The sequence below is a fragment of the Fusarium fujikuroi genome, chromosome FFUJ_chr01, assembly GCF_900079805.1.
Source record: "Fusarium fujikuroi IMI 58289 draft genome, chromosome FFUJ_chr01".
Taxonomy (NCBI): domain Eukaryota; kingdom Fungi; phylum Ascomycota; class Sordariomycetes; order Hypocreales; family Nectriaceae; genus Fusarium; species Fusarium fujikuroi.
Window position 1 is genome coordinate 314,108 of NC_036622.1, and position 12,323 is coordinate 326,430.

Below are 12,323 nucleotides of genomic sequence, written 5' to 3' on the forward strand. Positions count from 1 at the left end.
ATAGGGACCCTGCCCTTTGGCATAACGCATGTGATGCAGAGCTGTTCTCTCTATAACGAAGTCTATACCTACAAAGCTTTAGCTGAGATATGGCGATTGTGAGATCGTCGCCTGGATTGCCGGTCCCAGCGATGCCTGCTGTGGTGACAACGGAGAACTATCATTGAATGCTGCGTTGGCATTCGTCTTCATCGGCAAAATTCCCAAGCAGTGCATCACTTCTTTAACAAGTTGCTGGATTTTTTGGAGTTCCTTTCTTGAATCTGGGTCAATACCCAGTTGGCTGTTGAGCGATTTCACAACACCACCAAAGGTAGCCCAGGCATCAACAAGTTGATAATAGAGGTTGCGAAGCGGAGCGCTCAAGTTCATATGGAAAATTTCAAGACTTTGCTTGACAGTTTCTGATAACCTGATGACTCTGGAGCACGCATCTATGGCAGAGTGTTGCGTCTTTATGTTCTGGATCTGTGCTTGAAACCTGCGGCCGGTAGATGGTAGAGTCTCTGGAATGAGCTTGCATAGTCGGCATAGAGCTGTGTATAGTTGATGAAGGAGCTCAGATTCCCCATCCAATGTCAATGTACGTGCTGGTGGTGGGGGTGTCCACGGATACTCTTGAGGAGCTGCGTCGTCGTTTGAGGGGCGTTTAGCATGTCCTGGACCAGTTTTCCGAATAGATAGACTTGGTTTGCCATTTGAGTTTTCTCGTGTTTTTTCCATTTACGGAGCCAAGTTCGGTAGTCTGCTGGAGAGTAGCTTGATCCTGGAAACAAAGAAATTCGGCTCGTAGTCCCATGACACTAGCGTATAGGCTGCAGATCAAGTCGCTAACAAAGCGTCCCTCTGCCCGTTCAACCAGAACTTCAATATTTCGACAGACCTGTGAACAGATCGGAACATACGCCTTTGTTAGAACACTGCAAGCGCCCCTGATCTGGTTGATGTCTTGTTTCATCTTCGACATCTCATCAGCCTCGGCATATGTCTGAATCTGCTCTCCAAGCTCGCCAAGATGGAGGCTTGCGTTATATGCTACCATATGAAGACTTGATTGTCTAGAGTCTCCATCACTTGTGAGATCTGATAAAGCTTCGATGAGCCAGTGTATCCGATGGATGGAGAAAAAGACTGTTCGTGCCATCTCCAACGTGGGATCGCGTGCGCTGGAGCGAGAAATTGGAACGATGTTGAGAAGTTCACCTGTCGGTAAGAATGTGGGGTCTTTCGGCTCTTGTGATTGGACTCGTGGATACATCGCGGTATTGAGACTTAGTCCGCGAAGATGCTGACTCAGTCTGTCCGTTGACGGTAACTGGGGGATCTGTTGCAACCCGAATCTCTTATTCGCATGGGTTACTGAAAAGTCCTTGCGGATACGAATAGTCCGAGTATCAGGTGTCTGAAGGCCGTCAGAGTTGTTTGGTGAAGGGCTTCCCTCATCTTGTCTCTGGTAAGTTGTCCTAGGGCTCGAGACCGCTTTGTTCTGTAGTGGCGAAGCCTTTGAGTGCGGCTTGGGCATCACTATTGAACGTGTAAGTTTAAAGATTAATGCTCTGTTCCTGGCGTCTGAGTGAAGATATTATTCTTTAATGGAGTTGACAGTAGATCTGGTGGGGCTGTGGTGTTGATGTTGTAAATCGACAGATTCGGTCGTGGCAGGGCGAGGACACTCATTGGAAACGCGGAGTCACATGTTGGCTTAGGTAAGGTGCTTTCGTAGGCCAACATCAAACTCATAACTTATTCCGCATTTCCTCATCAATCATAGAGGAAAACAGGACCTTACTATATTCAGTTCTCTCGGTTTAATGATTGTATTGAAAATTGAGCCATTCTCATCCGATATATCCACACTCGCTCCCTCCCGCCATCTCTGTCGCTATCCATCCCTCATCATTATATTTTAGTCATTATGCATTCTTTACTTCTCAGTTGTAGCGACCGAATGCTGAGCATCCTCCTCATGTGCAGCGCCAAGCTTGGCCTCCACATCGCCCTTCTCAGCCTTGGTAGTAAGATGAGTTGCGACGTGAGTCTTCCAAGCTGGAGTACCGATGTACTTGATGCCATTAGGATCCTCAAACATGTCCGCGGTCTCTTCAAGTGTCTTTCCAGCCGTCTCAGGGAACATGAACAAGACATGGATAAACATCGCAACGTTGAAGACACCAAAGATGATGTAGCTCTTCCAAGTGATGTTCTCAAAGGCAACGGGCGTGAACAGTCCCAGAGCAGTGTTGAAAGCCCAGTTCGATGAAGTGGCAAAGGCGACACCTTTTCCTCGAAGACGAAGAGGGAAGAGCTCAGGTGGATATGTCCATGAGGCTGGACCCCATGTTGGTGCGTAAGAAGCGACGAAGAGATACGTGCAGGCGATAAGACCCTTTGCAGCACTTCCACCAACACTCATGGAGACTTGAGGAGAGTCACGCTCATCCTTGGGAATCTCGGTACCGTGGGCAGCCAAGATACCGGCGTTGGCGAACATCCATGTGCACATGAGAGTAGCACCGATGAGGAATGTAGGACGACGTCCCCACTTGTCCATCCACAGAAGTGCGGGGATAGTCATCAAGACGTTGATGATGTACTGGATAGAAGAAGCGAGAAGGTTGGCGTTGCCCTTGTATCCTGCCATTGAGAAGACGTAGGAGATGTAGTACACTAGAAATGTCAGCATCGAGTCTGCTAGTAGGTGAAGAAGACTTACTCATAACGTTCATGCCAGTAAGCTGAGACCATATCTGAGTAAAGATACCAATGACAGTCCTGTTGATCATGTTGGGCTTGAACAGATCGAGGTACGTAACATCAGCAATCGAAGCCTCAAAAGCACACATATCTTTAATATCCTGCAACTCCAGCGCCACAAACGGATGATCAGGATCTCCATGCCCATGCACAAGCGTAAGAACACCATGGCACTCATCCCAACGATCCTTCCTCGCCAGCCAACGCGGAGACTCTGGCAGCAACATCATCATGAAGAAGAGGAACACGCCCGGAACCATCTGAAGACCCCAGGGCACACGGAACGCAGCGGTGGAGTAGTCGGAGGAGTGACGCCCGCCGATCATGGCGCACCCGTAGGAGATGTAGTACATGATCAGGATGCCCCAGGTGATGGCCCATTGCTGCATGCCGATGAAACGGCCACGCTTGGAAGGCGGGGAGATTTCGGCGATGTACACGGGGACTTGGGCGGATTCTATGCCGACTGCGAAACCGTTTATGATGCGGCCGACGACGAGCATGCCAATGTTTTGGGAGGCGCAAGAGATGATAGACCCGATAATCCTATCGATGTTAGTATGTCACCTTTGTACCAGACGGGAGTGGCTTACCAGATGATACAACCAACCATGATGGAATACTTCCTTCCAAGACGATCACTGAGAATACCCGATACCAAAGCACCCAGCCACGAACCAGCAGCCATACTCGCCGTTATACCACCCTGATTCAGCGAGGTAGGTCCGCTGCAATCCTCATCATCGTCAAATGGCGGTCCTTTAGGACCCTGGTTAAAGTAACATTTATAAGAGTTCTCGCCCAATTGAGCAGAGATGGAAGAAATGTCAAAGCCGAAGAGTGCACCGCCTACGACGGAGACTCCGGCGATCACGTAGATGTTGCCAATAGGCATAGTGTAGTCAAGCCAGTTTGTAAGTGCTTGAGCTGCAAATGAGCGGTGCAACTAGGGCGGGGGATGTGTTTTATAGTTGTTATGCTGGTTACACTTGTTTGAGACGATGGCCTCGGGGTAATGTGTCCCGTTAATGTGGACGCTGAAAGGATTCTGGTTTGTCCTACGGTTACATACATTTGAGCTCCTGATGCTGGAGATCCTTGCTGTTGTGAGCTTCTCCACTGGGCACGGGGATGATGTTCTGGGGTTGATGGAGGTGGGTAGAGCATGGAATTGTTTGTGATATGACGTATTTCTAAATCCTTCGAGTTTTTGGGTGTCAGTCAATCATTGTACTATCATCTAATGATCCATTGCTCATAGTCTCAACTCATGCTCTTGAAGTTTCTACGCCTTTAGTTGCTGAGGGTCATTACACTCAGACATCATGGTAAAAGCCAAAGCCCAACTCTATCCCCATATTCTCCATCTCCATACGAAAAACCATCATCCCCAAAGATCACCACTTTTCCAGTGGATCTTTCATCTGCGACGTTACATCTTTACCACCGAGCATTTGGCCGTCAAAGTACTCTCTATTCGGCAATAGGCTGCCGCGGAACATTAACTAGCTAGTGGTGTCATTGTCGATCATGTCACTTGGATCAAGAAAATATTCCGTAAATTCGCAGGGTAGTGCTTAAAACCGGTAAGCTCGCAGGGCTTATTACTTAAAAATGCGGGCTGATCATTTCGGATCCGAGAGGGAAAATGGTGTGTTTTCCCCCGGATTCTCCACTGTGGGAATAGGTCCGAATACAGAGGCGATAAGCGCTGCAATGAGACCCAAGAGTTTGGGGGTTTGTTTGGGGGGAGAATGGAGTCACATGTTTGGTGTGTTTTGACAGGCGAGGGTCGGTGCAATTATAGATCTTGTGATGGGATGAATCGAGAGATGCGACAATGGCATTGTTGTGATTCTGCCTAAATTGAACCGCATGCTCTTCTTGCTGGTTATCGTCTTGTGCTTTTGGAAGAATCTGATGGTCATGTGCGTTCAGTGGGCTGGTCCAAACCGCTGGGAGCCGAATATCATATCACCAGCATTTGTAATTGACAGCAGAATCAGTGAACAGTTAATACAGTATTAGCTTTGCCATTGAATCTTTATTCCTTAATTCTGGAAGCCCATAATCCCGATATTCTGGTATCAATTGACTTCCTCTGCCTCGATGAGCGTAAGTGAACCTTGGCCGGGAAGACTAGTTAACCTACACTTTTGAAGCGCGCTACGATCGCGTCGCGTTTCGTCAGTGAGACATGACTGAGGCAATTCCCCTCCGCATTCTCGTACCATTGTCCGAATACTCTATCATATACTCTGCTGCTAATGTCTCTGTTTTCTTGAATCAAGTTCCTCGTCGCGGAGTGGCCTTTCAGTATCCGAAAGCCTCAGCAGCTTCATTGAGTTTTTCCGTTGTGTCTAGCATGAGACCTAGATGCGAGGCACAAGCTCTCGCAGGTTGCCAGCCATGAATAAAAGAACAGAGCTTCGAGTGGTTCTATTTCTCACAAGGAACTCTCAGTAATTATTGATGACGGACGTAGTCGATAAACCCAAGGCAATTGCGCTTGGCGTGCCGTGCCGTATTTCGCGTCACTGCCGGAGCTACTGGACCACATGCCGACACTCCTCTTCAAGCATGGTCCTGTTGAGCCTCATCACAAACGCTGCCTCTCATACTACCGAATCATCTCGAATTGTAAATATCAATTTGGTCATTACAATCATAAATGCTATCGGTATTAAACCCATCATTAACGAGCACTCATCGCCCGTTCTCATGCATGCAATGCTTCAACGCCAAACTCCGCGTAAGCTTTAAAAAGCTCAACCAAAATCTCACCATCATGCTCACGCTCGCTATGCCCCAAACTCCTCAATCACACTCCTCCCCTCCACAAAGTCATTATCAACACCCGTATACGGAATCTTCAATCCAAAGCCCTCAGGTCCACCAACCTTCATACCCTTATCCGTCTTCCACAGCGGATGCGCCGGCAGCGCAACGACGTTAACACGTAGTCCGTACCTCAAGTCCTGAGATCCAATGCCCTCGCCGTCTTGGCCCAGGATGGAGATTAGATCGGGAACCGTGCATACGACCTGCTGTGAAGCCTCTGAACCGTCGGCGTCGCAGAGCGCTGCGTAGAGATACTCGTTCTGGAAGGGAATCACCATGTGGCGATCGCTGGGGACATCTTGTTTGTGGGATTCGCGCTCGTCTTCGCTGAGGGGCGCGATGACGACGGAGCCCATTGTGTAGCCGCCGCCGATGTAGCGACGGACATCGACGATCTTGCCGGTGAAGAGGAGTTTTCCAGTGCAGACGTCAAACTGACCAGTTAGCGGATGCTCAATTACAGCAGCGCTCAATTGATTGTCATACTCAATTGAGCAAATGGAAACTTACAATTGCGTCAACATAGCTGGTCTTTTTGCGACGAGCGTTGTGCACCGCGCGGCCGAGATACCACGCTTGAGATACCGTGTTGGGAACGCCGTGCGACTTGATCACGGAGCCGGGGAGGGGATTGGCGCAGACTGCGCAGCCGAGGCCGAGTTCAATTACTGTTGTTCGGAGGAGACTCTCAAGACGGATTGGGTTGTCGGTGCTCTGTTGCTGTTAGTGAACTGTGAAAGAGATTGATGAGTGGTGATGCTTACCATGACGACACTGGTGTTTCCACGGGCGTCGGAGAGGACGCAGGGTGTGAGGGAGTGGCCGTATACACTGAACGTAGCTATTAAAGTTAGATAGGGTCAATTGGATGAGTGCTAGGAAACATACCGTGATACATGGTAGGATAAGCTCGACCCATGGCATCGCCATCGACGACGGGGACGTCGAAGTGAACAGCTGGCGGGAAAGCACTCATACCATTTCCACCACCACTATCTTTGTTAGCAGTGATCTCTTAAACAGAAGCGTGGACTTGACTTACATCTCATCAATGTACATGCCATCAAAGGTCTTGTTCCCAACAACCTTGTTCACAGCATTGATACCAGTAACAATCTCATTCCCCCCCGCCGATCCGCTCATTAATCACGCTCGGACTGCCATACCACGAACCAAAGCAGATCATAGCATCGTCCTTGAGTGCTTTCGGCGAAATAACCCTCAATCTCCCCTTGGGATTATTCCGCAGTGCATCCAAGCCCTTGAGGTACTCGTGATGTGTCGGTCCTCCACCACCTGTGCCGAGGACTCCGCATCCTGTCGCGATCATCTCTAGATCAACTTCAGAAAGATACCACGTTCCGTTCTGGACATCAGGACGGTAGGCGTCGAGATCAACGTGGAGAGAGGGCTTGTACGTTGGTGTAAGGGCATCCGGAACACTGACCTTCTCGCCCTCATCGTCCTCTGTCTCCTGCACGCTTATCACGGGCGGTGAAGGCGGCGGCGTGAGTTCCTCGGGAATAGCGAGATGTCCCACCGCACGAACCTGCAGTCGCATAGCGCCATTAGACATGTACTGTAGCGGCGTCTTTGTGATCTCGACAATCTTGACGTCGTTCTTGGCTGCGCCCTTGGCGATGGCCATGTCGATCGCTTTGGCGCACGCAGCGTCCACGATGGTCTTTTCAGAGCGTCCCTCCGGGATCTCCACAATGTCAATCTCGCCGGATACCTTGGCGATTGCTGCGCCTACGGCGTTGGCGGCGCCTTGGTGGATGGGAACTATGCACTTGTCCACCCCGGCGAGGTCTTCGGTTACGAGGAGTGCACCACCGCCGACGAGGAGGACGTGGACTGGGGCGGAGGATACTTTCATTTGCTCAACGACGCTCTCGAGCATTTTCTTCAACTCCTTGCGACCACTTTCGATGATGGGCGCGGGGACGTCTTTGACGAGCTCGGGGTCGCCTAGTTTCGCTTTACCCAGCGCCACGACGATATCACTCGCCGTCAAAGTCTTGCCTCCAAAGACCTTGGCTTCCTGCTGGAGTAAATGTCCGACCGATCCTGGGCCAACAGTGACGCTTTGTGTGCTAGGGTCGACTTGCACTTTGCTTCCACCGCCGAGACCGATTGACACAACCTCTGGCATGGAGAACGCAGTGCGCACGCCGCCGACTTCGACGAAACCGGGTGCTTGTCGTGGAAAACCCGATGGAAGAAGTGCGCAGACATCAGTAGTCGTCCCACCGATATCCACGACCAAAACCTGCGGCTCCTCATCATCCGCGACGTTCTCCCGCTTATGATCCAGTCCAGCGAGATACGCAGCGCCGGTCATACTATTCGTAGGACCGCTTGCAAAAGTCTTGATGGGGAACTCAGCTGCTGTGTCGGCATCAATAAGCGTGCCGTCGTTCTGCGATAAAAAGAGCGGACATGTGAGTTGTAGCCGATGCATTGCGCGCTTGAAACCCTTCTTCACGCGATGCCCTGTTCGTAGGATGGAGGCGTTGAGAATGGTGGCATTTTCTCGTTCTAGAAAGCCTGTTGGCCCGATGTCGTGGGAGCACACGACCTGGAGAGATGGTGCTTCTTGGAGAAGAATCCTTCTGCATTCTTCCTCATGTTTGCCGTCGTGGTCAAGTGGTGAGAATACGCCTACCAGGGCGACAACGTTGATCCCCTTTGCGACGACATCACGCGCAGTCTGTCTAATCTGCTCATGATCCAACGGTTCAATTTCCCTCCCATCAATCTCAAGCCCTCCATCGAGGTAATAAACTCCTCCGTCGAGAATACTCCTCAACCCAACAGGAAAGTCGGAAAACGGGGGTAATTGTCTAGTAAACGGCCCGCACAGCCTCACCACAGCGACACGGTCTAATCTCCGCGCATCAGCCTCGACAAGCGCGTTGATAAAGTGCGTTGTGCCGATGGTGACACTCAAAACACCGCTCTGGTCAACGGCTGAGTCGCGCAGCACCGCTCTTATGGCAGCCTCAATACCGCTGGTGATGTCTCGCGTGGTAGAGGCCTTGTGGGAGGCGAGCACGCCACGGCCAGGGGTGGATGTGGCAGCAGCTCGGATGTCGAGAATGGCCGCGTCCGTGTTGGTACCTCCGACGTCTACTCCGATTCGGTACAGGGACATGTTGGCGGTAGACAGGTGTGCTGTTGGTTGGGAGGATGATACCCTGGAGGTGCCTGAAAGCATAATATTACGGTGGGGGCGGCAAAGGAGGAGAGATATCACCAGATCTTTATAAGTCAGAGGTCAGTCCATGCTTCAGGCCAGGATTTAGGCCTGTACAGCACATTTGTTTTTTCTAGATTTCATTAGTGAGTAAGAAAAATCACTCCTCTCCAATGTTTTCCTGGATCATGCGAGAGGGGGGCGGCGAGGAACGGATGGAGCAAGTTGGCCGACGCCAGAAGAGAAAAGAGGAGACAGTGGAAGACTTCCCCGAACTGCAGCGGAGCCTCTTCTCCTTTGAGCATCGTATCTCCCTAAACTGCCGATCTGCTTATCATTGGACCATCAATGTCGTGCAGGCTGTCTCTTGGCCGACGCCTCAATCCGGGGTACGTATCTCTCCTCCGAATTACAGTCTGTGGCTCAAATCAATCACAAGTTAAGGCTGAGGATTAAACTTTGTACATACAGCACCAGATCGAATCCGACGCTATTCCCCCTCCCATGCCCCCCCCCCCCAGCGCGGACCCTTAATAGTTTCTGTCCTCCCCTAAAATCTCTCCCACAGTGACAGCAGCAGCCCGCCACCCTCAAGCTACTGCACACACTATCGATCCGGAGGCTTCGGGAAAATAATTATCTGAAGCTATTCGCAATTCTCAACAATGGCCGTTGCGAATATCGTCAAGCGCATTGAGCTACCGCGTGGCTCGCGCTTCATCGTACGCCAAAAAAACCTCCCCTTAGCACGCGTCACACCCCCTAATTTGCTACTGCGCAGAATGAAGATGTCAGACCTGTTGGGACTGAGCGACGAACATGGACGTTTCTGACGTTCCACAACTTCTGTACGTTTCCTTTTTCATTCGCTATTGGTGATTTATTGTGTTATTTGCCGAGATGGGAGTCAATCACACTGCATAAGCGCATCTAACCAACGGGCAATCTTACAGGGCTGTTGATCAACTGCAACATTGCGACGTATCTGACCGGCAGCGCGCTGATTCCTCTCGGCCTGACGTGGTGGCAGGCCATCATCGCCATCATCCTCGGAAACATCCTCGCGACTGCAGCCTTGATTCTTGCTTCGCTTGCTGGAGCTTATTACCATGGTACGTTATCCACTCCTAAATCATTCGCGATGGGTCAATTGGCTCACGCATTGCAGTGGGCTTCCCTGTCTTTAGTCGAGCAGTATGGGGAATCTGGGGATCGCAGTTCGTCATCTGGAACCGCATCTTTCTCTCTCTCGGTAAGTCACACCCCCTCTCCTCTACCAATGTTTGGGCTGTACTGACGTCTCAAAGTCTGGTATGGCTTCCAGTCTTGGGTCGGCGGACAATGCACGTATCTCATGCTCCTATCGTGGGATCCCAACCTCGAGAAACACATCCCCAACACGATCCCCGCGTCGACCGGCATGACATCCGCGCAATTCGTCTCCTACTTCATCTTCTGCATCGTCACGCTCCCGTTCCTCTGGATCCGACCGCACCGAATACAAAAGTTCTTCTACTTTGCCAGCTCTGTCACCCTCGTCTTCTTCCTGGTTCTTCTGATCTGGGCGCTGGCGACCATGGGATCGGATGGCTTTGGAGATACCCTCGCTGATAGCACGCCTCTTCCCGTCACCGGTGGTCCGCAGAGTGTTACGTGGCTCACCATCTCGGGAATCATGTCGACGATTGGTGGTATTGCCGCGGGTATCCTCAACCAGAACGATTATGCGCGTCTGTCCAAGAAGCCTGGTGATGCTATTTGGGGCCAGACTGTTGCGTTTCCGCTTTACAGTATTGGAGCTTCCGTCATTGGCATTCTGGTCACTGCTGCGACACAGAAACGCATGGGCGAGGCTATCTGGAATCCTCCCACCCTCCTCGCCGCTCTTCTAGCCAAGGATCCAACTGCGGGCACCCGCGCCGCCATCTTCTTCGCCGGTCTTGCCCTGTCCATCTCTCAGCTCGGCAGCAATCTTCCCGGCAACGCCCTCGCAGGCGGCATCGATCTCGCATCCGTGTTCCCCAAGTACATCAACATTCGACGCGGTGCCTATCTCATGGCCCTTCTCAGCCCCATCGTCAACCCATGGCGTCTCGTCAACACAGCTACCGTCTTCCTCACTGTGCTCTCCGGCTACAGTGTCTTCTTGGCGCCCATGACTGGTCTGATGGTGGCTCACTATAACCTGGTGGCGAAGGCCAAGGTCAATGTTGACGATCTTTTTGTGGGTAACAGGGATAGCATTTACTGGTACAACTTTGGTATCAACTGGCGTGCTTTTGTCGCGGTAAGTTCCACATTACATCGCATAAAGAAAATAACTGACTCGTTTGTTCAGTGGATCGTTGGTGTCGCACCTACAATGCCTGGCTTCATCGCTGCTGTCAACCCCAATGCTAAAGTCTCAGATGGCGCAAAGAACCTCTACCAGCTCAACTACCTCTTTGGGTTCATCGTCAGTGCCGCTGTCTACTACGGACTTCACATGGTTGTCCCTGATAAGAAGTTCGACGCCTTCATCAAGGATGGTACCACTGCCAAGGAGGTCCAAGCTGTTTATGATGAGCGCTGGGACATGACTTACTCCGAGAGTGAGTCTGGAACAACTGAAGAGCACTCTTTTCAGCGAAACAAGGGCCCTAACTCCCTGACCACGTCTGTTTGATTACGAGGTTCATGTTGGCAATGTTTCTTTTCAAGATTGCAAGCCTGTTATCTGCTACTCTCTATCTACACTGAGACCATTTTAATTACCATTTTACCATATGAGACATAGCGGGGATGCTGGATAAAAATTCATCACTTTATCTTCTGATTTTAGCAACGTTACCTCGGTAGACCCTGATTGAGATTGGAGATCATCCACTTGTTTTAATTGTCGCATCTTGAAATCGCGTCATGACAGGCTAAAACGCGAACATGTTCTGAAGCTACGGCACTTGAACACGCTTGACACTCTTCCTTTTAGCTCCCGTGCCCTCTGTAATTTCACACTAATCTCATTTTCCGAGACACTAGTACGCAAGTAGAAGCGCCCCCTAAAAAGAACTCACTCGGCCAACTCCGCTTGTTTCTCCCTTTGTTAGGTTGTCGGCCAACTTATCATTCCCGGTCCCCCCCCTCCATCACGCGATTTTCGCCGACATCTCCTTCGCCTCTTTCTCTCCCTCCTTCGTTCCCGCAGCCTGGCTTGCTTTTACCTACACACTCTCCCTCAAACACGCGCGCGTGGAGCGTAGGTATTGCCGTTAACGGGTACCTGGCCCGCCTCCTCCGAAAAGGTAATCAGATCAGATGGATCACTCTCACTCGCAGGCTGAGGCTAGCGATCGGGAACGGGCTACTTCTTCCTCGTCTACTGCTACGCCCCGCAAGTTCAGCATTCGCAGTAACTTTGGTAAAGCCCGCCAGCCACGGAGCCGCAAAAACAGACCCTGCGACGCCTGTCGGAGGCGCAAGACTGCTTGTGTCATCACCTCTGAACCCCCTTGTGAGCCCCCCCCCCCNCNCNCCACNCNCNCNCACNCNC

At 51.2% G+C, this 12,323-nt stretch overlaps 5 protein-coding genes; 2 read left to right on the top strand and 3 right to left on the bottom strand.

The window, feature by feature from the left end:
* Nucleotides 1-78: 78 nt before the first annotated feature.
* FFUJ_01976 (uncharacterized protein) lies at nucleotides 79-1,522 on the bottom strand (the record flags this gene model as incomplete). XM_023569307.1 has 2 exons in its annotated part: nucleotides 79-685; nucleotides 906-1,522. The coding sequence occupies 2 exons, from the start codon at nucleotides 1,520-1,522 to the stop codon at nucleotides 79-81; spliced, it is 1,224 nt and encodes a 407-aa protein (XP_023423626.1).
* Nucleotides 1,523-1,924: 402 nt separating this feature from the next.
* FFUJ_01975 (related to quinate transport protein) lies at nucleotides 1,925-3,649 on the bottom strand (the record flags this gene model as incomplete). XM_023569418.1 has 3 exons in its annotated part: nucleotides 1,925-2,667; nucleotides 2,714-3,300; nucleotides 3,348-3,649. The coding sequence occupies 3 exons, from the start codon at nucleotides 3,647-3,649 to the stop codon at nucleotides 1,925-1,927; spliced, it is 1,632 nt and encodes a 543-aa protein (XP_023423627.1).
* A 1,906-nt stretch (nucleotides 3,650-5,555) lies between these two features.
* On the bottom strand, nucleotides 5,556-8,752 carry FFUJ_01974 (related to D-amino acid hydantoin hydrolase (hydantoinase); the record flags this gene model as incomplete). XM_023569529.1 has 6 exons in its annotated part: nucleotides 5,556-6,047; nucleotides 6,106-6,309; nucleotides 6,360-6,436; nucleotides 6,484-6,587; nucleotides 6,638-6,733; nucleotides 6,762-8,752. The coding sequence occupies 6 exons, from the start codon at nucleotides 8,750-8,752 to the stop codon at nucleotides 5,556-5,558; spliced, it is 2,964 nt and encodes a 987-aa protein (XP_023423719.1).
* Nucleotides 8,753-9,459: 707 nt separating this feature from the next.
* On the top strand, nucleotides 9,460-11,459 carry FFUJ_01973 (related to uracil permease; the record flags this gene model as incomplete). XM_023569640.1 has 6 exons in its annotated part: nucleotides 9,460-9,516; nucleotides 9,576-9,642; nucleotides 9,748-9,906; nucleotides 9,963-10,046; nucleotides 10,102-11,081; nucleotides 11,133-11,459. The coding sequence occupies 6 exons, from the start codon at nucleotides 9,460-9,462 to the stop codon at nucleotides 11,457-11,459; spliced, it is 1,674 nt and encodes a 557-aa protein (XP_023423628.1).
* A 629-nt stretch (nucleotides 11,460-12,088) lies between these two features.
* FFUJ_01972 (uncharacterized protein) overlaps nucleotides 12,089-12,323 on the top strand; it is a gene marked incomplete at both ends in the record, with an annotated part of 2,822 nt that continues 2,587 nt past the window's right edge. Inside the window, one exon of the mRNA XM_023569751.1 lies at nucleotides 12,089-12,191. Coding sequence (XP_023423629.1) covers nucleotides 12,089-12,191 — 103 coding nt within the window.